Consider the following 24,677-nt stretch of genomic DNA (forward strand, 5'->3'; position numbering starts at 1 on the left):
AACAGTTCAACATTATAACAAATTTTTCGTAGCAACAAGGAGCGCTAAATATTTTTTTCATTTAACACAAATATATATTAAATTTTGCAAAAATAGTTAAAGTATATTAAAATTTATGTTGGTTTTAAGAACTTGTTTATGAACTTTTGAATAATTAACATGTATATAAAGACCGCTTAATAAACTACTGAGATCTGGGACATAATATATTATGTAAGTATATCATATTATGAGATCTTGAAAAAAAATGTACAACTATTACAATATGGCGTATTCTATTTTATATAATTAGACAATATTGTAAGTGCTTATATAATTAATTCTGTATAGTAACATTGAATAATTTGCACAAACCAAAATCAGTTAGCACAAGTAGACGGTTGTTCTTTTCATCAAAATATACTGCCCATAGATCTAAATGTTTTGACTCTGGAAATAAAAAAAATTGTTGTTTTCCTACGTTTGATATAACAATGATATTTTTATCCCCATCACTTGGTATATACCAATTACCCCAATTATCTACTGCTGTTTGTATACCACCATCTTGTCCGCCGATATTCATATTTTCTGGCCATAGTAGCTCACCATCCAGAATAAAACAACTAGCTAATTTTGATAAACATATAATTTTATTCATATGAACAAAAAATGACATGATACCATGAACATCAATTTCGAAATTAATGTTTTTTTACCAAATGACCATCCATTTTCAGCACAGTATTTTTAAGTCCGAAGTTAAAAGATAAAGTAATTCGTCACAAAGAGATAATCTTAAACATGTGAAATGTAACTTTTTAATACGTTTCGTTTTCACATTAACACTTAAAATGTCATTATTTCTCAAAACAGCTACACAGTCATCGTTAACTATCGTAACATCTTGAATCGAATTCGAAAAATCTGAATGTGAGTAGAATGTAATATTAATGTCGTGTTCATGAAAACCACTATTAATATTGTATGAACTAAGTCCTGTTCCTTGTGTATTAGAAATTATTACTTTATAATTTACACATACAATATTGGCACATGTCATGTAATCATGTCTATCTCTTAGGGGAAAGGTGATTTCATTTGACAGCCCTATTTGATTAATATTGCCTATAGAAATTGGAACTTGAGCCTGTTTATTTTGTACACTTTGGAACATATAAGGTTCGGTATTCAGTACTATTTTGAATTTTTCTATTTTATTAGCTTGAATGTAAACTTGTTCACCTGATTCACAATGCAGTAATACTATTTTCATATCACTTAACGATGTTCTAAATGTTTTATCTGCTTTCATTATCCCTATGACAGACACTATTGTACATAAACATGAATGCTTTACGTTCTGAACAATATTCTTTAACTTGGTGTATCTGAATGTTAATTTCAGAAATTTTCATTCTAATCGTTTCCATTTTTCTTACATTCTTTTCTGTTTCATAAATGCATTTTTCGTACTTAAATTGTCAACAGTAACATTTTAACAAATCTTTCGTAGCAACAATGAGCTCTAAATAAATTATTAAAGTATATTAAAATTTAAGTTGGTTTAAAGAACCTGTATATGAACTTTAGATAATTAACATTGTCCTAAAGCAGGAATCTGATGTGCAGTAGTTGTCGTTTTTATGTTATTTATACGTGTTTCTCGTTTCTCGTTTTTTTATATAGATTATACCGTTGGTTTTCCCGTTTGAATGGTTTTACACTAGTAATTCTGGGGCCCTTTATAGCTTGTTGTTCGGTGTTGTTGAAGGCCGTACATTGACCTATAATGGTTTACTTTTTTAAAATTGTTATTTGGATAGAGAGTTGTCTCATTGGCACTCAGACCACATCCCCCTATATCTATATTTAAAGATAACTTTCAAAATAACTACTGAGATATGGGACATAACATATATACATGTAAGTATAATGTTCTGAGATCGTGAAAGAAAACGTACAAAAATAACAAGATGATGTCTTTTATTTTATGTAATAAGATAATATTGTAAGTACATATATAATTAATGCTTGAAAGTAACATCGAATACTTTGCAAAAACCACAAACAGTTAGCACAATTAGACGGTTGCTTCTTTTATCAAAATATACTCCCCTTGGATATCCTAAACTTGGTGAGTCTGGCAATATCCATTTTCGTTGTTTTGCGTTGTTCGATATAACAATATTTTTTTCCTTATCACTTGGTATATAAAAATTACCCCAATTATCAACTGCTATTTGTATATCAGTATCTGGTCTGCCGATACTCACATTATCTTGCCATATTAGCTCACCATTCAGATTAAAACAACTAGCGACTTCTGATAAACACAAAATCTTATTCGTATGAACAACAAATGATCTGATACATTGAACACCAATTTCGAAATTAATGCTTTTAACCAAATAACCATTCATGTCCAGCACAGTAATGTTAAGGTCTGAAGTTAAAATATATAGTAATTCGTCACAACAAGATAATCTCAAACATGGGAAAAATAGACTCTTTGTTATATGTTCAATATGTTTCGTTTTCACATTAACACTTAAAATGTCTTTCTTTCTCAAAACAGCAACACTTTTTTCGTTAATAGTCGTAATATCTTTTATCAAAAACTCTGAATCCTTAGATGATTTTTGTGTATATGTCCTCCCTACCAAGATATCAATTTCTTGTTCAAAAGAACCACTCTTAATATTGTATTAAAGAAGTCCTGTTCCTGTAGTATTAGAAATTATTAATTTCCCTAAAACACATACAAAACAGGCACTTATGCATCTGTCTTCGACGCGAAAGTAGGTGTCATTTGACAGCATTATTTGATTAATACTATCAACAGAAATTGGAAATTGAGCCTGTTGTTTTTCACTTTGAAACATATAAGATTCGGTATTCATTACGATTTTGAGCTTTTCTATTTTGTTACCTTGAATGATAACTGGTTCACCTGATTCACAATGCAGTGATACTATTTGCATGTCATTTAAACATGTTTTAAATGTTTTATGTACCTTCATTATACCTTTGACAACATCGTGCATGAACATGAATGCTTTACGTTTTGAACAATATTCTTTAACTTGGTGTATCTGAATATTAATTTTAAAATTTTTCATTCTAATCGTTTTCATTTTTTTTACATTCTTTTGTGTTTTATAAATGCAGTTTTTGTACTTTAATTTTAGATCATTTAATGTAGTATTCATGACTTGATTGCTTGTAGGAACCCCTCTATACGTATTTTCTATTGCAGTTTTTATTCGAGTGTTTTTAAGCTCAATGGTTTTTGACATGTTATCTAGATCTGATAGAACTTGCTCTATTTTAGAACTAAGGTCTCTTGTATCTGATTCTAATTTTTCAAACATGAATGACGATGTAGTATCTTGAGCAGCAAAATTAAGAGTAACAATGTCATCGCATTCAGTGTGATCCAACCTGACGCACTGAGTACAGAGTATTTGTTCGTGTGTTTTGCAAAAGGAATTAAAATCTTCACGATGTATATTGCATGTAATGGTTTGTGAAATGTTTGGTGGAAAATGTTCCATACTTTCGCTTAACGATAGTATTGTGTGATTAGCCAAGTATGTGGTAGCCGTATGGTACATGGAACAGGTGTTGCAATAAAGTTCCTCGCAGTCTTTGCACCACTTTTCTGCTCCAGTTGTCAGGTTTCTATTACTACATGTTCGACAGGGCCCAAAAGTGAAATCTTCTGTAATTTCTGTTCCTAGAGAAAAAAATGTTAGGAAGATTAAGAAGGTTAATTGTTTGGCATAACACGTATAAACACAATATGTTTTTTTTGTAAAATTGTGTAAACATAACCTGATATTTATTCTCAAGAATACTATTGATTGAAAATCATCTTTAACAACAGACTTGTTGAAAAAATATGGTCGCGAACATCACTGAGGGGACTTTATTTGTCAAAATGCCGTTTATCTTATTACATTTATGTTTTTGTTGTTAATCATTCCAACCTGTATTTGATTCCTTATTAGAGATTTACGGAAAGTCTCGGTTCCGACTGTTGATTCTGACTCTGTTAGCAAAAATTACCAGGTTCGTCTCAAAGAATAATACACCTTATCGCTAATCCCGGCTGACCCGGCCGCTTGAATTTTTGACGCATACAACAATCACTTTTCCATTGTAGAGTCAGATATTTTGTTTTATGACGTCAAAACTTTACGGGAACCTGTGTGATACCCAGTAATGGCGGACAGATAGCGATAAGGCGTATTTAGCGGCGCACTTGATTCATAAGGAGTAAACAAAAAGAGAATACTATAATACTCCACCGACAATAACAGCACATTTTAATCGGATAAGTCGTCAAGAACATACAAATGTATATGAAGCCAGATACGTTATTCCGTCATTTATAATGTCAAGGTAGTATGTAAATGATAGAAAATGCATTCTGTCATCCCAATCTTTCCATTGAAAAGCTTTACACATTAAGAGTTTCAAATTCTAACGATGCTTAAATAAAATAATTGTGAAAAAGATATTAAATAAGTTTTCTTTATCTGAATTACAAAAAAAAAAACTTTTTACCAGAAACAGATTCTTTCATATGGACTATATAGGCCGATAAAATGGGGAAATAAAGTAAATTTATAGATTTACGAGAAGAGGGGGTGTTCGATTGTCATTCATGATCTATGAAAGCTAAAAACAAATCAAGTGCGCATGAACAATATATTATATAATTTTTGGTAAATCATAACTCCAAAAGAACAAAGCAAAATGGCACTTCAATAAGCTCAATTCGATTTTCGATTTTCAAATATAAATTTACAGAAAAAAGGACAGAGTCGAATTAAAAAGGGGACCAGTGTGACCGGGCCCTGTTATCTGAAATCCCCTTTGAGAACAAACAAATGTAGCCGGTCCCTTTTTTCAAAATTCAGAATCCTTTATTCTAAAGTTAATCATCTAAACATCATAAAATTGAGAATGGAAATGGGGAATGTGCCAAAGAGGCAACAACCCGACCATAGAAAAAAACAACAGCAGAAGGTCACCAACAGGTCTTCAATGTAGCGGGAAATTCCCGCACCCGGAGGCGTCCTTCAACTAGCCCCTAAACAAATATATACTAGTTCAGTGATAATGAACGCCATACTAATTTCCAAATTGTACACACGAAACTAAAATTAATATAATACAAGACTAACAAAGGCCAGAGGCTCCTGACTTGGGACAGGCGCAAAAATGCGGCGGGGTTAAACATGTTTGGGGGATCTCAACCCTCCCCCTATACCTCTAGCCAATGTAGAAAAGTAAATCAACCCACTAATGTTAGATCTGTAAATTTGCTTTCGCAAATATTTTGTTCTTCCCTCGCCGGGATTCGAACCCATGTTACTGAGATATCGTGACACCAAATCGCATGCACTGCAGCCGTCTTGCTAGACCACACGACCACCTGGGCTTCAAAATGAAGCTTTCAATGGCCAGGTGTTACCTTTCCACGCCAGTTTTAGTCTAGCGTCGTACTACAGAACATGATATATAAGGCATGAAGATGTTATTCTTACAGATCAGCTAAATTATCTAGAGAATCCTTGGCTTCAAAATGAAGCTTTCGGTGGCCGGGTGTTACATATGTTAAACTAAAAAACATTTTCATATAATTATTTTTTTGTTTTGTTGTTAACAAAAATATCTTTATCAGTATTCTTTGAAGAGATGTATTTATACCAAACGATAAAGAATGTTATTTTCCACTCGTTTATGTGCGCTGTTTTATTATGGTTATAGATCGGTTACAAACCCAAAACTAATTTACATAATGGAAATCTAGGCGTTAGCAATACATCGGAATGGCCTCAAGGTCATCGCGATGTAAAAAAAAAAGAACAAATAATGAGGACTTGTTTAGGTTTTCTTAACATAAGACAAAACTTATCTTATTAAATAAATCTTTGTGTAAAATCTTATGTAAGTGTTATTAAAAAAATCTAATTATTTAAAACCTTTTATTATTTTGAGACGACCCCAGTCAGAATCAGTGTTAACAGTAGTAAATGACTATTATCAACATGATTTATTTATTGATTAAAACTAGCCAATATGTTTTTTCATGCTTTCAAGAGAAACAATACCCTTATAGTTTTAACAGTTAAAATACTTCTAACACATTTTCTGAACTGATTACATCGTACGTTCTTCGTACATATTTTTTGGTACCTATTACCATAAGTGTCTACTGTTATCAATATGTTCAGTTGCCTTTGATAAAGATTAACGATAGTGTTCTAAATTAAGATTAAATTTATTTTTAGTGTGAAATTCATTAAAATGAAATTTTAAGATAAAATATCGTAAGATTCAACTAAATTCGAAAATATTTATTTAAAGTGTCCTATATGCGCGGTTTACCTTCTAGAATCAATAATTTCTTTATATGGTAACTTAAAAAGGAATCACTAGTCAGTACAGGCATTATAATATCTAATTCCAAAAAGATTAAATGACCTTTTCCCCTTAGATATCCCAATGAAAGTATGTAATTCAGATACTTTCAACTTTCAAAAGAACCATTAATGTTAAGTCAATAAGATTGAGTAGGAATATGTTTTAGCATTAGCCCGTCTCATTTCCGCAAAGAATGATTAGCAACCCTCAGCCATGGTCCTGCAGATATACAACTTTCACATAGTGTTCATGTTAAAGCGTTGAAAACTTGATATCAAAATTTGTATTTTAAAAACTATCGACATTACACACCGACCGGACATATATGTGTGTCAACTGTATAAGTTATATTTGACCCTCCCGAAAAATAGATATTATCAAGTATGATGGGATACAAAATTACAAATGTCGAAATAAATCTTATGCACCATATGCAAATTTACCAAAATATACTTTCTATACAATTAGGCTCAAATTATAAAATACGATATTTGTAAATGTCAAATAATAATTTGCAAAAATATAACCATTAGAAAACAACAAATAATACAAAAAGCAGCCTTTATCAGCCAACACAAATTATCTATGGAATTTTAAACATTCAGTGGCACAAATTTCATTTTTAGAATTTATATTTATGAAAACATAGTGTTTAACATAATAGCGGACCCAATCAAAATGCACTAAATGCACGTTTCGACAGTAAATTTCTCTTCGATGCTGCTCAAGACCAAATTATTTGATAATCACAAAATAAATACAATCGCTTTAAATGAAAATGACCAATATTTGTGTAAGGGATGGAGAAGCCATATGTTTTCACACTTTTAAATGAAAGAAGTGTTGTATTTACATTGACATACGTGAAAATTTGACATCGCTATCACTTTCGGTAATATATATTTTCAACTTTTTCGTTTTTTTTTACAATCTTTGCTTTCAGATATTTAGCTTAAGCGTTCCTGATAAATGTAAATCCAAAAAAGCGCGTTGAAGACATAAATTTATGATATGCAATTTTCATTTTTTATTGTAGGATAAACATATAAACTGAGTGTTTGACGAACAACAGTATTTTTACTGTTATTTTCAAGTCTGGATTTCAATGTGTATTGAAAACGACTTTTATATTTAAAGTGTTCGATGAGCTATCGGCAGATTCACAATTAGGTTATCCATAGAAATAAAGGAAGATAACATTTCTTCGTCTGAGGTTGAAATTCAAAGGACAGTACCATATGCACGAAGCTGTGTAAATGTTGTTTTGACACTAAAACCCATATCATTTTTGGGAATTTGGCATAATGGACAGCAAAATATTTTTCATGGGGGTATGTCAGATGTCCTGAACAATTCTGTTCTTTTAAGATGCGTGTTGTAAGAGTGTGCATTGATTCGTTACTTTTTCGTAATGTTTTTTAATTTAAATTGACTTACCCATATACGGTTCAAAAGATGCTAAAATTGTTACATCAACACTATAAGCAACTGTGGTATCAATCTCACATGACTGAACAAAACTCTGTAGAAATCCTAGGGAAGCTTTACAAAATCTATCTGGATCTGTGATCAAATCCAAGGAGACTGACGTGTCAATTATGAGTGATCCGGTATAAACAAATTCAATTTTAAAGTTTGTTAATTCTGTTACAGATCTGAGCTTTCGTTTTATATCTTCTACACACCAACTACTTGGAGTTGACAGTGTCCATCTAACATAGCACTTCGTAGGTTCTTCTAAATTAAAAATGATACATATAAAAATGAATATCGAAGCACTGGATACTATACTGGATGTCTGTGGTACTGATCACGTGATAGAACATAGAGTTATTTATGATATCGGTCTGAGAAACAGATAATAAACATTCATGTAATTATTACAATATGTAATGATTGAAAGTACTTATTCTTAAAATAATTCAACTGCACTAAAGCTAAGTTCCGACTATGTTCGAAAAGCACGATCTCCGATGTATAACGCAGTTCTTTTTATGTTCTTTTTGATTGTTTTGATCTTAAATTTTATATTTTCCTTTCTCATCTGGTCATAAATGTACTCCATGAGTTAATTCCATAATGCATTAATATAGATGGTTTCATGCGTTGACTTGAGTTATCATTGATATGTTCATAATTATAAATTAACTGTTACAGCTCTTCTATAAAGGCATGCAAAACAAACCTTTGATTAACTTGCTTGCTATATTTGTTTGTGTGTTTATAACTTACAGGTAGGCAGTCTATTACAGACTGATTACTACTTACTGGAATTTTATTGGACAATAAATATTAAATTAAAGTCATGTCCATTCTTATTGTTCAATCAAATCCAAGTATATATAAAAACAGTCTGAAACTCCGCCTTCCTATTGTTTGCAAACAACCAAGCAAGTTGATCAATGTTTTGTTTTGCATGCTATTATAGTAGAGCTGTAACAAAACTTTGATTTTTCAAATACTTAGGCTTTTCTACCCTAGGAATAGAATACCTTAGCTGTATTTGGCAACATTTAAAGGACAATTTGATCCTCAATGCTCTTCAACTTCGTACTTTATTAGGCTTTTTTAACATTTTTTTTATTCGAGCGTCACTGATGAGTCTTTGGTAGATGACACGCACGTATGATGGAGTAAATATAAAATTTCAATTAGGTATCTATGATGTGTTTATTCATTATATTTCAATAACTTATACTTGTCTAAATAACACAATTATACCTTTCTGTTCACTTTCAATGACGTCTGCTTTTAGCTTTGTTGAAATTTGATCTTCAAGGTCTGTTATCTTGAAGAGAATCAGATCTAAAAATGTCAAATAAATCCAGTGTTATCATTGTGAATCAAAGATACAAGGGTGATAAATTTGTATGTTAAACTCTCGATTTGTCTAAATTAGACTCATTTCGAAAACAGTTGAAAAGCAAAATATGATCCGAAGATAGAGAGCATTCAAATCTTATAAAACCATTATTAACGTAGCACAATACAAAGATTTTTTTACTTTCAATCACTAACCTTTAAAATGCTGTTACGTGATATAGATACAATGGATAAGCGTTGATTCTTGAAAAAGAAACCATGAGCCCGGAGGGCGAATGGTTTGTTTTTCATGAATCAACGCTTATCCATTGTATCTATAACTTAAACTATTGTGTTAATTTCTTGTCAAAATAAACGCCTATTCTTAATTAGAAGGTATTGTAAGTGAGTTTAAATAACCATGTTATCCTGTGAAACGATCCATTACTTATAGGTTAGACAATACTTGGTCATGTTTTATGAAGATTTAAGCCCAAGGCGAAGCCGAGGGCTTAAATCTTCATAAAACATGACCAAGTATTGTCTGACCAATTTAGAACATATTCACACTTTCGAGTGACCTTACAAAACTATCCTTTCCCATTGTAATATTCACACCTAAATAAGAGTTCACTTTTCATAACGAACTAAGTATAAAACATAGGTAATGATCATTTCAATGGATGAAATGAAATAGCACTGACATAGTTTGTGAAGGATAAATTGTTTTTCTTCTGCTTCAGGTAAAATTTAATACTTATATATCTTTAGATTTTTTTTATTTAAAAAAACAACACAATGTTATATTAATCCACTTTTTGAAATTTGATTTTTTTTTTATAAATATAAAACTCTCTGTATGAATATTTGAATTCAGACCATTCAACACCAGATGCTTACTTTTTATTGATAAATTTAAATGTATTGTGTTTCTCCGAAAACAATCCTTTGCTATATATATAATATCAGCAATCTGGCATTGTGTTTTTTTGAAAGAAAAAGAAAATAATTCCCTCAAATGTAAGGTATATTAATTAAATAAATATCAATTTATTTATCCTTACCAATTTGTTTTTGTGTATTCTATATATGTGTACCATTAGAAAATGCATGAAGTTTTGCAAAATTCAAAATGTTTTTATTTTAACCTTTGCTCTTTCATCTTTAATCAGTAGGCTAATTCCCAAGGAAAATGCCTAAGGGGAGTGTACACTTCGTTAGTGCAGCTATTAAGAGTTCACTGTCATAATTAACTGACAATGAAAAGCCATTCATGTATAGCCATTCATGGAAAACCATGTACTATGAAAATAAGAGGGCAAAAAACTGACTTTTCATTGGACGAGAAGGGGTGAGTATGTTCTAAAATAAATTAAATATCACAAATAAATGTTTAAAAATACAAATACATTATTACACAACACGTCTACCCTTTAAGATCTTCATATTATCAGGCATCCGAATATTATCTGTTTATACAAAATAATTTCTATTCGGACTCATTTTTATTAAAATTGAAAAAAGAAATTGAGAATGTGTCAAAGGGACAACAACCCGACAAAGAAGATACATATAGTGCATATAATAAGTGTGTTTCCGAAATTTTTAACACGAAGCCTAGTTCTAGGGACATAACAATTTTCTAGCATAGGAATTTGCGAACAAACATTTGCAAAATTATGTAGTAAAACAGATGAAATCATATTAAATTAATTTATAAAACAATAATGGACAAAAAGAATGTAATCATTTTTATTTCTAACATTTGTAAACAGCAATTATGTTCCGCAAAGAAAGATCTACAAAACAGTTATGACCCTTTAAGGAGTTATTTCCCTTTAAAGACAATTTTACACAATTAGTTCATCAAGTTCACATTTCAAAATCTTCTTCTCTGAAACTGTTGTGGCTTATACTTCTTAACTTTGAATGAATATAAAAAAGAAAATTTGGTATGATTGTCAATGAGACAACTCTTCGCAAGAGACCAAAATAACACAGAAATTAACAACTATAGGTCACCGTACGGCCTTTAACAATGAGCATAGCCCATACCGCATAGTCAGCTATAAAAGGCCCCGAAATGACAATGTAAAACAATTCAAACGAGAAAACTAACGGCGTATTTATGTAAAAATTGAACAAAAAAAACCACTGAATTACAGCTAGGCTTCTGACTTGGGACAGGCACATACATACAGAATGTGGCGGGGTGAAAAAATGTTAGCGGGATCCCAACCCCCCTAACCTGGGACAGTGGTATAACAATACAACATAAGAACGAACTATAACAATCAGTTAAAAAGGCTTAACTCATCAGATGGACAAAAATACAAGTGGAAGTGGAATAGCCAACATTAATCTGATTATAAACGACCAAACTCACTTTTATTACACACAATATCCACAATAACATACAAAACAAGAACAAAAACTGGAAAACCAAAGATTATGGACAACAAAGAGAATTCAGGGATTCGAACCTAAACAGACAAGACCTAAATTTTAACTCATTAATCTTAACCTCGTGGCTACCAACTCATATTGTACGTTTGCCTATTATTGATATATAAAGGTACAAGCCCTGTGTGTATGTTGAACCGATCTATATCATATATTCGTTTATATATATAAAATAAACATATAAATCGTAACCAATTGGTATCCCAGAGGTTTCATCGATATGTTGAAGTCAGTAACATTTAACAGAATTCATGGACGGGTTCGATTCCCAGTGAAGGCATATAGAAATTACAAAAATTAAAGGTAAGTTTTTAAAATAATTCCATAAGGGAACAGAAATCAGTAGATTAGTCAATTCAACCTTAATGAAATTAGACACACAAAGGAAATAATAGAATATAATCTGGTGAGTCCATTTCAGCGACGGATTTAGGAAGCGTTGATTCTAGAAAAAGAATCCACGGTAAATGAATAGGCTGACGTCACCACAATGGTTTAATTTCTTATGAATGCATACAAAATAATAAAAGAGGTATATATAGATAGATAAAAGATTAAACTTTTAAATGAATACAATATTTTTATTATGCAATCATTATGTAATCAATTATTATGTAATTAGTGGCAAAATCTCAGTCAGTTCACTTGAACGAATTTAGCTCTTTCATCTCTTTAACTATATAGAAAATTTTAACGAAATCTTAATCAACACATCATGGGCTTCAAAAGAGTATCTCAAATTGTCCCTATGGTATTTCATTCTCTCATAAATCTCTTAATTAGTATGAACATCCTAACCACATAAAAGAAGATAATGTTTAATTAGGTGTAAAATTTGTTCTATACATTCTATCTGAAATTTGAGACACCCTTTTGTAGATAATGGCCATAGGAACAACATATAATAAAATCAATCCTCTAGGAATACCTATGAGGAAGCTGATTTCAATTGAAAGTGGAAATTTGAGGAAAAATATTTTAGACACAGTTAACATTATAATTGGTTACATAATTGTTGCATCATACTTACAAAATGTACATTGCATTTATTTGAAAGAGTAATCCTTTAGCTATTCATAACTACCACTTTTGTAAGTTTTCAAGCATTATTAAGAAAAATACAGCATTTTAAAACTTGGGAGTTGGAGTTATAAAATGTTTGTATTGTGCTACCTTAAAAGAACATAATTCAAAGCGAAATAAAGGCGAATTTTAAGAATGTCATATTTGTTCTACAATTTATTTCAATGAGTTATTTGTCTGAATTCTTTATTAAACCCACCATGGACCCATAAAGACATTCCATAAGAAAATCAATTTTATCTGCAGTTGAATTTGAGAAAACAAAATTGAGAAATTTCGAAGGCAAATATTTATAACTAACTTACTGAAAAATTAACCTGATTTTCTAAGAACACACTTGTTAAAATAAACACTGAAGACCCAATGGTAACCTTCTGCTGTTGTCTGCCATATGGTCGGGTTGTTGTCTCTTTGACACATTCCCCATTTCCATTCTCAATTTTACTAAATATCGTAAATATCTTATACATCACATATATATATCTTATTATGAAAAGGTTTTTATTTTTGAAAGAAATAAAGTATCATGATTCGCACATTCATAAATTAAAAAATCTGTGAGTCTGCATGGGGATAAGTATTGCACAAATCTTTAATTCCCAGTTGGATATATCTGCATCTCAAACACATTTTACATAGAATTGTGATTTAGCAAAATGTTAAAATGATGTACCCCTAATTTTATCACAACGAGATTGATTTTCTCGCTTTAGCCGGTACGAGATGACCTATGATATATGTCTATCGCTATTTTACCTATGACGACGTTGACAATTTCATGTCAATTTCATTGACAACGCCACGTGTCCCCTTAATTTCTAGCGACAATTTTTCATATCACTCGACTCCGCTGAGAAAGAAAATTATCAGTCAGCAAGACCACAGTCGTAAAATAGCGAAATTTTTATAGTTCCATGAAAGTCTTAATGTTGATATCTATTTAAATTTTGTTTAATTCACCCAAAATGTACATGCATCCTATCAAGTTTGAAAATTGACAAAAAACACATTTTGTTTAAAAGATTTTATTGAAGCATACCTGTTAATTAGCTCATTTATATATATCGATTCTAAATTATATTGACCTGAATTCGTCTATATTTACCTTTGAATTTTGAAATAGTTTGAAGGATGCAATAACTTCATCAAAATTAAATTTGAGAACTTAAAAATGATAACAAGTATATCTGAGGACAGATGCAGTTTGTAACTGTTAATTTGTTTAGATATTAGCTGATAGTTTGGATATTAAATTCTGAAACTAAATTCCTTGAAGAAACGTATGTTGACCTGATTAAAACAATAAACATACCCAATTGATAACTAATTTGTCCAATTTCGTCTTGTTTAACGCCAGGTTGATTCTTTAAAACGTTTAAAATCTCCTGAAATAGACGAAATATAATAAAATTATTCAGTTTAGAAACAATTTAATCTTAGCAAATGAGCTCAATCTTAAAAAAAATTAAAAATAAATTAATACAAATAATCAGATCATTTTTCTTTTTTCTTAATTTGTTGCCCGAAATGTCATGAACCTTTATTCATTTTTACTGTTCTTGAATTGTGACGAACATTGTTATTAGTGTTGATGATTTTTGTTTACCTCTTTTAAATAATTATTTTCCTTTTCAGCCAACATATATGTCCTGTCAGTGGTATCATGTTCCGCTTTTAATCTCTGTATTTCCTTTTGTGTCATGTACTGAAATGCTTTTCCAGTCATCATCGCGATGTCAAGAGTGTTTTTCTCAAGTAAACTCCATTTTTCTTTAAAATCGGATTTGGAGATACGTGAAGAGTTGCCAGTGTGGTAGATGTAATTTCTGACGTCCTTAATCTCCTTGAGCCACGACGGGTTACCAGGAAGGGTTCGTTTACAACATGTTTTTATCACAGCGCGAATCAGTATAATGTCAAGATCTGTTGCTTCTATTCTTTTAGGATTTATATTGCAAACACAATATTGTTGAAACTTGTGACCCTTTTTAATCTCATGATTAGTTTCTGCACATGCCGAACGATCATACAAAAGATCAAACTGAAATGCATCTAAACAACCTGTCTTAGAAACTGATGCTATCGAATTCGACTTAAAACATTCACAGCATTGAATTTTGGGAATTAATTCATGAAATAATTCATGTTTGTATTTGTCAAGAAACAAGAAAAACGTAGTTTTGTCTAATACTTCTCTTTCAAAATATACGTGTACTACATTCATCACAACATCTCCATAAAACTGTTGAAGTCGCTTTAAAAAATCGTGTTGCCCTCCAGAAGCCATATTTGGTTAGAACATATTCAAGATACTCTAAAAAAAAATATAAGGAGACTGTATAACAAAAAAACTCAATAGGTAAAACTTTGTATGACTTTTGATATTACTTAAAAATTATATGAGGCACTTCTATGGTTTTGTTCGTTTCCCTAACGCAATAAAACTTTCCAAACTACAAGTTAAAGATTGCATGTTTTTTTATGAAAGACAAACTTATACTATCAAGAGACCCACTTATTAATATCCCGTGTTCATTAAAAGCTCTCGTATGTGCCAATGTTGTGATAATTATCGTGTTTTTCATTGTTTCATGTTGGAATACTAGTATATATAATGTTTATCGGTTTACTGATAATACAGGTTTAATAACAGTTAAAATTCCGCATTTATTTTCGAGTCCTCCCTTTTTTCTTTGCATTCTGAATTTTGACCGTGTCCGTCATATGACGTTGCCGTATTGTGACGTCTCTTCTAAATTTTCTAACGTTTGAGCGGGAAGCTTGTTCAAAATTGTTTTTGTAAAATCCAGTTCCATCCTCAACACAGATGAAACCTCAGAAAAGAAATAGGCAACCGCCTAATAGTTTACGATCTGTTGCAGAGAAAAATGCTACTTCTAAGCGTAAAAGACCAAAGGTTAGTAAAAGTCATGTGCATTCTGATCCAAAAAGACCCATGACTCCTCGTGGGAATCAAAACATTATTTCGGCGGATAGTCATTCAACTCAAATTATGGTAAACGCAAGCGGAGACGATATTATTGCCTCCAACCAAAACCAAAGTGACCGTGCGGAGTAGGACCCTGTGACAGTAGCCATTCCTGGACCGTCATCTTCGAGAGTTCCGATGTCGAGTACAGATTCTCAGCGACATGAATTGTACGATGTCACCACAACAGTCAACAGAAGAGCAGCCGATAATGATTCTAGTATAGTTTCCCAAGTCGAGATGGTCCCATAGATTCAGGATAGTCATGGTATGTATACGCATACAAGGGACCAAAATCCACCCCGTTTATTATAGTAGGAGGCCCCAGTCGCTAATTACAGGTTCGCACTCCGACAGTAATGAAATTTCCCTAATTAATCACATTCCGGAAAGCATCCCTCGCATATTTGATCCGATTGGGGCTCATATTCCGTTAAAGATTAAGGAGAAAATTTGGCGAGGTGAGTTTATTCATTTAGGTTTATTGCTAAAATCTGCTTCAGTTTTGGGTTCTGATTTAACTTTGGATGGCGATTTTGTTTTGAAAGGAGGTGCCCTGACTATGGATAATAAGAAACCAGATTCCTTGAACAATATAGAAATTTGGACTTTTGGTCTTTATGGCAATTCTATTAGAAAAATGGCCTATAAAAGCCCAAGAGTATTTGAAATATATGCAAAGCATTCGATTAGCGTCGTCTAGGGGTACTAATAATGGTTGGGCCTTGTACGATGATAAGTACCGACTATAAAAAGAGCACTTTCCATCATCTTCCTGGGGTGTTATTGATCAGGAATTGTGGGTTTTGTGCGTGGTGACAGGGAATTATCAATCAGCAAGGAATATGACTTAAATTAGCATGGCCTATACAAATTGATGTGTTCACATGTTTTATAGCTTACGTATCATTCTGGTTTAACATAATCTACAATCAATACATACATGATACTTATCCGGGATTAACCATAAATCATAAACTGTCTGTTCGCTTCTGCATTTAGTCTTGCATTTTTTGCTTTTCTAAGAATAGGCGAGCGCACGGCCGATACAAGTACATATATCGGAGCACACACAATTTTCTTGAATGATCTGTCATTGAAAATTTCAAATAATGCATATGAATTGCATTTGAAGATTTGTAGTTCGAAAGCTGATCAGAGAGGTACTTCAACGACTTTGGTTATTCCTCAAAGGGAAGCAGATCTTTATCCTGTGAGCATGTTGCGTGCCTTTTGGGGAATAAGATATCCTGCTTCTGACAAACCCTTGTTTTAACATTTTAATGGGTCTCCATTGACTCGTTTTCAGTTTATTTCTATACTTAAGAAATCCCCTTTATTTTTGTGGCGTTAAAGACTACATTCGATCACAATTGTTTAGAATAGGTTGAGCATCCCATTATAGCAGAATGGGAGCTTCTGAATCAGAAATTAAGACGTGGGGACGGGACGTTTGGTTTTGTAAAGGTTTAAACAGAACAGTAAGAATTTTGTCATTGTAGAACCCCGTCAAGTTTTGGTCATGGGATCATCTTTTGTATATTGGGCGGCCAGAAGCGTTAAGAGAAGACCAGGGAGTCAAAACTTGATTACAGTCAAAAGGTGATAATTTCCATTTGTATGGCCATCGAGTGATGAAATGGAAAAAAAAAGTGTCCATCAGTTCTATTTTTTTGGGTTTAATCAAAGGAAAAACCCTCATTGAGCAGGTAAGGTTTGACATTATGCGGTTACATGTGTTATTGCCAAATCTTTCCTTGGTGTGGAATGAAATTTAGCCTCGTAGATACTGGCACTTGTCAGGTGGCTATCTATTCGACTCGTAAACGAGTTAATGCAGCTGTTCAATATATTCAAGAAGAATTAAATCATGGCCTTGTATTTTGCCATCCAAATATAAAAGCTCAAGTAATAGATTTATTCAGGCTTGACGGACCGTCGCGTATTTCCTAATTGAAGAGTCTATAAATTATATTGCAATACGGTGTAGTAAACTCGTTTCTTGGGGATGAGAGTGTATAGATCTTTTCCTTTTGCGGGATCTGGCAAGATGACAGGGGGGTCATGACCCTATTATTCTACGTTAGACCATATGTTAAAATATGCTACTGTAGTACCACAGGGAAGTTGTGTTTTTTATAAACGGCTTTCTCTTGTTTACCAGAGCGGCCGGTTCATCTATCCCAAATTCATGTATTTGGTTTTGATGTTATATTTGTTATTCTCATAGGATTTTGTCTAATGCTTAGTCCGTTTCTGTGTGTGTTGCGTTTTAGTGTTGTGTCGTTGTTCTCCTCTTATATTTAATGCGTTTCCCTCAGTTTTAGTTTGTTACCCCGATTTTGTTTTTTGTCCATGGATTTATGAGTTTTGAACAGTTGTAAACTACTGTTGCCTTTATTCATCACTGTTACCAGTTTTGAATTGTATCCTTCGAGTACCGAGGAAGCGTTATTCGAGTTATGGCCTAGCGTAAGTGTGGGGTCGTGCTCCTCGTTCATTCTAATTTTCCTTAGAGGAACTTTTGTTACTTCTGTTACCAGAAGAACATTTACTTGCCAATATTAAAAATGCCGGCGGTTTGCATCGTCTTGCCAGACCTCGTTTACTGTTTTTTTTCCCTGCCGCCGCTATGATTCCACATAAGATTACTTGAATTATTTAGTATTAACTTAAGGATTTGCAGAATGATTACCTATGAGACAACTCAACTGTAAAAACAACGTTAGTATTAGCATCTAAAGGTACCCGTACAACCTTCAATAATGAGCAAATCCGTTACGATATGCGGTCTGTTTTATTCCATTATATTTCTTATTAAGTGTCACAATGTGTGCCATCCTTTATTACATATTAATGACGCACTTTTTATGCCCCACCTACGATAGTAGAGGGGCATTATGTTTTCTGGTCTGTGCGTCCGTCCGTCTGTACGTTCGTCTCTCCGTCCGTCCGTCCGTCTGCCCGTCTGTTCGTCAGTCCGTTCGTCTGCCCGTCCATTCGTCCCGTTTCAGGTTAAAGTTTTTGGTCAAGGTAGTTTTTGCTGAAACTTAGTACACATGTTCCTTATAATATGATCTTTCTCATTTCAAAGCCAAATTAGACTTTTGACCCCAATTTCACGGTCCACTGAACATAGAAAATGAAAGTGCGAGTTTCAGGTTAAAGTTTTTGGTCAAGGTAGTTTTTGATGAAGCTGAAGTCCAATCAACTTGAAACTTAGTACACATGTTTCTTATGATATGATATTTCTAATTTCAAAGCCAAATTAGACTTTTGACCCCAATTTCACGTTCCATTGAGCATAGAAAATGAAAGTGCAAGTTTCAGGTAAAAGTTTTGTGGTCAAGGTAGTTTTTGATGAAGCTGAAGTCCAATCAACTTGAAACTTAGTACACATGTTCCTTATGATATGATATTTCTAATTTCAAAGCCAAATTAGACTTTTGACCCCAATTCCACGTTCCATTGAGCATAGAAAATGAAAGTGCAAGTTTCAGGTTAAAGTTTTTGGTCAAGGTAGTTTTGATGAAGTAAACATGTTCCCTATTGCAGTGGCGTAGCTTGCATGTATGCTCAGATGCTCAAGCATCCACATCATTTTGACAGGAAAAAAATTATAAATAAAGATATGTTCGCAGCAGTTAAACTCGGAGGTATCCGTCTGTAACAAGGGTTAGGATATGAGGATAACATCCAATTTTTTCTGATGAAGTATGCGTGGTCTTTTATTAAGGATAATTTAGTTCATGTAATAAAACAAGATGGATAAATCGCAGAAAAGTGTTCTCGATTTTTTTTTCGTAAAAAGATTACGTCGTCGGCTACTGGCAAGTGCAGAGGACGATGCACAGATCCTCGGACATGTTTCATCTGAAATTGAGCCTAGCGGAGCGATGGCTTCTACAACTGACTAACAACATAACTGACAACTAAACCGCCATATCCTGATATCGTTTCCTGTGACATGAAAGACGACGTGAAAAAAAAACTAATCTATAATAGAGTGTGATCATTCCTAGGCTTATCAGTAAATTCCAGTTTCTCATGATCTAGGTCTACATAATAATTTTATTTTCAATAAAAGAACAAAGTTCCTATGTCCCCTGTATTGCACATATTTTATGTAACCAAGGAACAAGGGCAATAACTAATAAAAAATGATGTTTTTCCTTTTCCTTTTATTTTTAATGGAGAAATAAAAGCTTCAGAGAAAATGCAATGGGATTTCCGTTATAATTAAATTTCAAAAGGTCAAAGCTTAGGACTTATTTTCTAAATTGTCATTGCTGATGATACAAAAATCTGGCAAGAATTGTACACATGAGAGTGCAAACAAGACCGGATGGACGGACACCAGGAATTTCGATGATGTCCACTGCGACGCGTTAATGGAATCACTTCAGTTCCTGTATTCCGAAGTGACGCTGTGATGGGGCAGTTTTTTTAGAAATGCTAGGTAAGGGGATCACTTAAGTTCCTTTATACAGAAGTGCCGCTGTGATGGGGCCGTTTATGAGATGTCAAATATAAGATTGGTGGGAAACTTTTACATCAAATAAATAAATTATGAATTACATTCAATTTCGATAATTTCGAGAAACATTAAAAATAAGGTATTTAGAGATTAAACAAAAATCTAACCAGTGTCGGATTTTAGGGGAGTACATGTGCTTACAGGAACAATGTCAGAAAAAAAATATAATTTTCTGCATAAAATAGTCTAAAAAAAATTTCGCCTCGCTCCGCTCGGCAAATGCATCCACATCATTTCAACCTTGGCTACGCCACTGACTGTTTTAGTGAATCAAAACTAATATCTTCCCTGTAGAAGTCACTCTTGTCAAAAAAAGACTGCAATTGTAATTAAAATATATGGTGCGTGCGTGGAATTATGCACTGTTTCCAATAAATTTAACAATTTATGAGTCGAGGGGTTAGGACATGAGTAACATAATATATGGTACACTTAATTGGTCTAGTCATGATATAAAATTATTAAAGTATATATTTCATAGGTGGGTATCTAAACATTGTTTATAAGGGGAGCGAACTCCAGCAAAAACATCATTGATGTACTCTAAGGTCTGATTTAAAAATATATATATATATATATATATGATTTAAGGTAGGAGTATGAACATATTTCAAGCTATTTACATCAATTGTATGTATGTATTGCGACTGACATAAAGATCATAAAATATTTTCATACACCAAATATAGATGACCTATGGCATATAGTATTAGATAAAAAGACCAAAACTCAAAAACTTAACTTTGACCACTGAACCAAGAAAATGATATCAATGTCACATGTCATCTACCCGCCAGACAGGTACACCTTACAATCATTCCATACAACAAATATAGTAGACCTATTGCATTTAGTATGAGAAAAGCAGACCAAAACACAAAAATTTAACTATAACCACTGAACCATGAAAATGAGGTCAAGATCAGATGACAACTGCCAGATGGACATGTACACCTTACAGTCCTTCCATACACCAAATATACTAGCCCTTTTGCTTATAGTATCTGAGATATGGACTTGACCACCAAAACTTAACCTTGTTCACTGATCCATGAAATGAGGTCGAGGTCAAGTGAAAACTGTCTGAGAGACATGACGACATTGCAAGGTACGCACATATCAAATATAGTTATCCTATTACTTATAATAAGAGAGAATTCAACATTACAAAAAATCTGAACGTTTTTTTCAGGTGGTCACTGAAAATGAGGTCAAGGACATTGGACATGTGACTGACGGAAACTTCGTAACATGAGGCATCTATATACAAAATATGAAGCATACAGGTTTCCACCTTCTAAAATATAAAGCTTTTAAGAAAACAGGGACGAAAGATACCAAAGGGACAGTCAAACTCATAAATCTAAAACAAACTGACAACGCCATTGCTAAAAATTGAAAAAGACAAACAAACAACAGCACACACGACACAACATAGAAAACTAAAGAATAAACAACACGAACCCCACCCAAAAACTAGGGGTGATCTCAGGTGCTCCGGAAGGGTAAGCAGATCCTGCTCCACATGCGGCACCCGTCGTGTTGCTTATGTGATAACAAATCCGGTAAATAGTCTAATTCGGTAGGTCACATTCATGAAAGGGAAGGGGATTGTAGTTACGACGTAAGGAACATATCCGATATCATTTGTGAAACGGTTATTCCATAAGAAGTTAGCTAACGCCGCCGCCGCCACCTGATCACTATCCCTATGTCGAGCTTTCTGCAACAAAAGTTGCAGGCTCGACAAAAAGCGGGGGAGAAATCAAATATTTTGACCTTGAGGTCAAAGGTCAAGGTTAACTGGCAGTTTTCATTTTATGAGACATACTGTCTTATTGTAATTCACCTTAATGCCAAATATCATGAGATAGTGTAAAATGATAAATAAGTTTTCATGATTAAATACACAGATTATTGTGGAAAATATATGAAAATAACCCATTTTGATTCCGTTGCCATGGTAAAGGTGTAAGAGACCCCAGCTCAAAAATCATAAAACTTGTAGTACACATGTAAACCTTTCTAAAAATATTTAAAACATTTCAAAATTTAAAGTACTTTATGAGATTTTATGTCCTTTTGATGATCTTTTTACCAAGAGTCAAAAATATGCCCAAAATGCCATTTTTGGACCTGTCAGCCTAAAAATTTAGCAATACTCAAGCTTTAACATTTTGTCAAGTTTCCAAGGGCGAATGATGCTTGTTATAAAAATCAATTCAAATACCAGTTAAACATAACCTTATCTAGAATATTCAGAGTAACAAAATTGTGATAGTTTTGTAGATTTTTTTAGAAATTCAGGCATTTCCAGTAGATGGCGCTGTAAAATCTAAAAATAGCTTAAAATAAAATTTAAAAGTTAGATTTTTTTCTCTTGACTATCATAACATGTGTTCAAAATTTAATTTCATTTGGTTGACATGTCATGTGGACCCACTTATAGGCATTTTGCATGGTTCTATCAAAAACTGGGTTTTAAAAAACACATTGGAATATACTGTTGAAAATGTTTGCCTAAAAAAAACAAATATAATTTTTAATAAGTTTATTATTTGCTCCTCGGTGTCGAAATGAAAATTACCCATGTAAATAAAATAGATAATTATCTACAGTGTTATATTTAATTACAGATAACAGTCACATTTTTACATCGGGTGAAACAGACAAGTATTAGAAAGATGCCTTTACAGTATAAATTTGCTAACATATTTTAACTAATTGCTAACAACGCACATGTATTCATGTTACACTTCTTCCGTTTCAAAATACACTTGTAATCCTGTATACTCTTTTTTAAGTTGACAAGAAAAAGTTCAAGTTATATCTACTTATGAATCTTAACATATTTTCTATTTAAGGAAGTTATTCGGTTAGGGTGCTTCTTTATAACAACGTAATGATCTAAGTTACATTTTGTACAATGGTAAAAGGAAGTTATTCAGTTAGGAGTGTCGAATGAACTACACAACAAATAAATGTGCTAAGTTTGATTTGATTAGGGAAGTTCCGTCGCAAATTACCTGGCCAATTCCATCGCTAAAGACAAGACTGTTTAAACCGTCAATTTTTACCGAATACTTTTCTTTTAAAATAGGTGTAAAAGGTTTATGAGTGTCTTTCTTCATCTTCGATTGTAAATTATAGAGAACTTAAGGTCCTGATTTTCAAATCAAGTTAGCAAAATTTTATGAGAAACGCAAATAACTAATGTGAATTTTCATTTAGAAGAACACATTTATAAGATTTTATAGATATAAACAAGCGAAGATTTTTGTTGCTGGATTCTTAATTTTATCAAATTTGCATTTTAAGGAAAAGTTACTCTGAAAAAGTGCATTTTCTGAAGGAATCTACATGATATTTTGCTAATTTGTATTTTATCTGTAAAAACGTACAGTGACTCTATCTGTTCTTTTCATATTATCAAAGCATTTTGGTAAAGCTATCTTCTCGTATTTTATTTTACAAATATATCGTTTAGCTTATAATCACATAATGATGTTTTTTCCTGTATAATCCATACAATATGTGACACTTTGTCACAACCTGTAGCTTGTGAAAATGCACGGTGACCTATCATTTTAATTATACTTTTGAAAATATCACAGTATATACTACGTTTCCGCAAAGTATGAACAAATATCATTTAAAATGTATACTCCCATACCACCTTAAGCTTGCAGGGAGACGATGAAAAGAAATCTATAGTATACTCACTTTATTTATGTAAATAAACCTTGTTTTCTGTTTAATTCGCACTGAAAGTATTGTTTATCCGAATTGATACTTCTGTAAATCTTTTTAATACCAGTATACCATCTATAAAATAATGTTATTACTATTAAAAGATGCACTTGGATAACTTCAGCCTACCTGTAAGATCTGTCATGTGGACTAATGTAAAAGGGAAGATAACTGCAAGTATATGTTTTGCACACCGTTTCCACTAACATAAAAAGTAGTGCTGAGGGCAAAATTTACAGTTTTACAGTTTGTGTAATAGAGACGACACATATTGCGAGGAGAAACTTTAGTTGAAATCACTTTGCTATATTAAAATGTAAAGGTATAGACTGTTTCATTCACAATGTGTTTATATTTCATGGCTATTTGATTTTTGGGGTAGGGATGGGTGTTGCCTGAATACTAACTACGTCAATGAGACAGCAACCTAACGACTAATATAACCGAAGGACATTTTTGAATTATAGCTCTTCATCTTTTATATAAGCTTTGGATTTCAAATATTTTGGCCACGAGCATCACTGAAGAGACATGTGTTGTCGAAATGCGCATCTGGTGCAAGAAAATTCATACCGTTAATTTTTTAGAGAGCAAAATATAAAAGTCTACACATTTTGTTGAATGGTCTTTAATATT

General features: G+C 32.5%; 1 protein-coding gene across 2 annotated transcripts; it reads right to left on the reverse strand.

Moving 5' to 3' along the window:
* Positions 1-1,948: 1,948 nt before the first annotated feature.
* On the reverse strand, positions 1,949-24,099 carry LOC143049980 (uncharacterized). 2 transcript variants are annotated; one of them, XR_012970382.1, is made up of 6 exons: positions 24,015-24,099; positions 14,372-15,079; positions 14,078-14,150; positions 9,139-9,222; positions 7,855-8,154; positions 1,949-3,718 (listed from the first exon to the last, which is right to left on the reverse strand). XR_012970382.1 is itself a non-coding variant. In XM_076223760.1 (5 exons), exons 2-5 carry the CDS (start codon positions 15,050-15,052, stop codon positions 7,841-7,843), a joined length of 1,152 nt encoding a protein of 383 aa, XP_076079875.1. In that variant the 5' UTR covers positions 15,053-15,079; positions 24,015-24,099; the 3' UTR covers positions 7,817-7,840. The 2 variants fall into 2 exon arrangements, 1 of the variants encoding a protein (XP_076079875.1); XM_076223760.1 differs by lacking the exon at positions 1,949-3,718 and having other exon boundaries at positions 7,817-8,154.
* Positions 24,100-24,677: the final 578 nt, after the last annotated feature.

The sequence above is a fragment of the Mytilus galloprovincialis genome, chromosome 10, assembly GCF_965363235.1.
Source record: "Mytilus galloprovincialis chromosome 10, xbMytGall1.hap1.1, whole genome shotgun sequence".
NCBI lineage: Eukaryota > Metazoa > Mollusca > Bivalvia > Mytilida > Mytilidae > Mytilus > Mytilus galloprovincialis.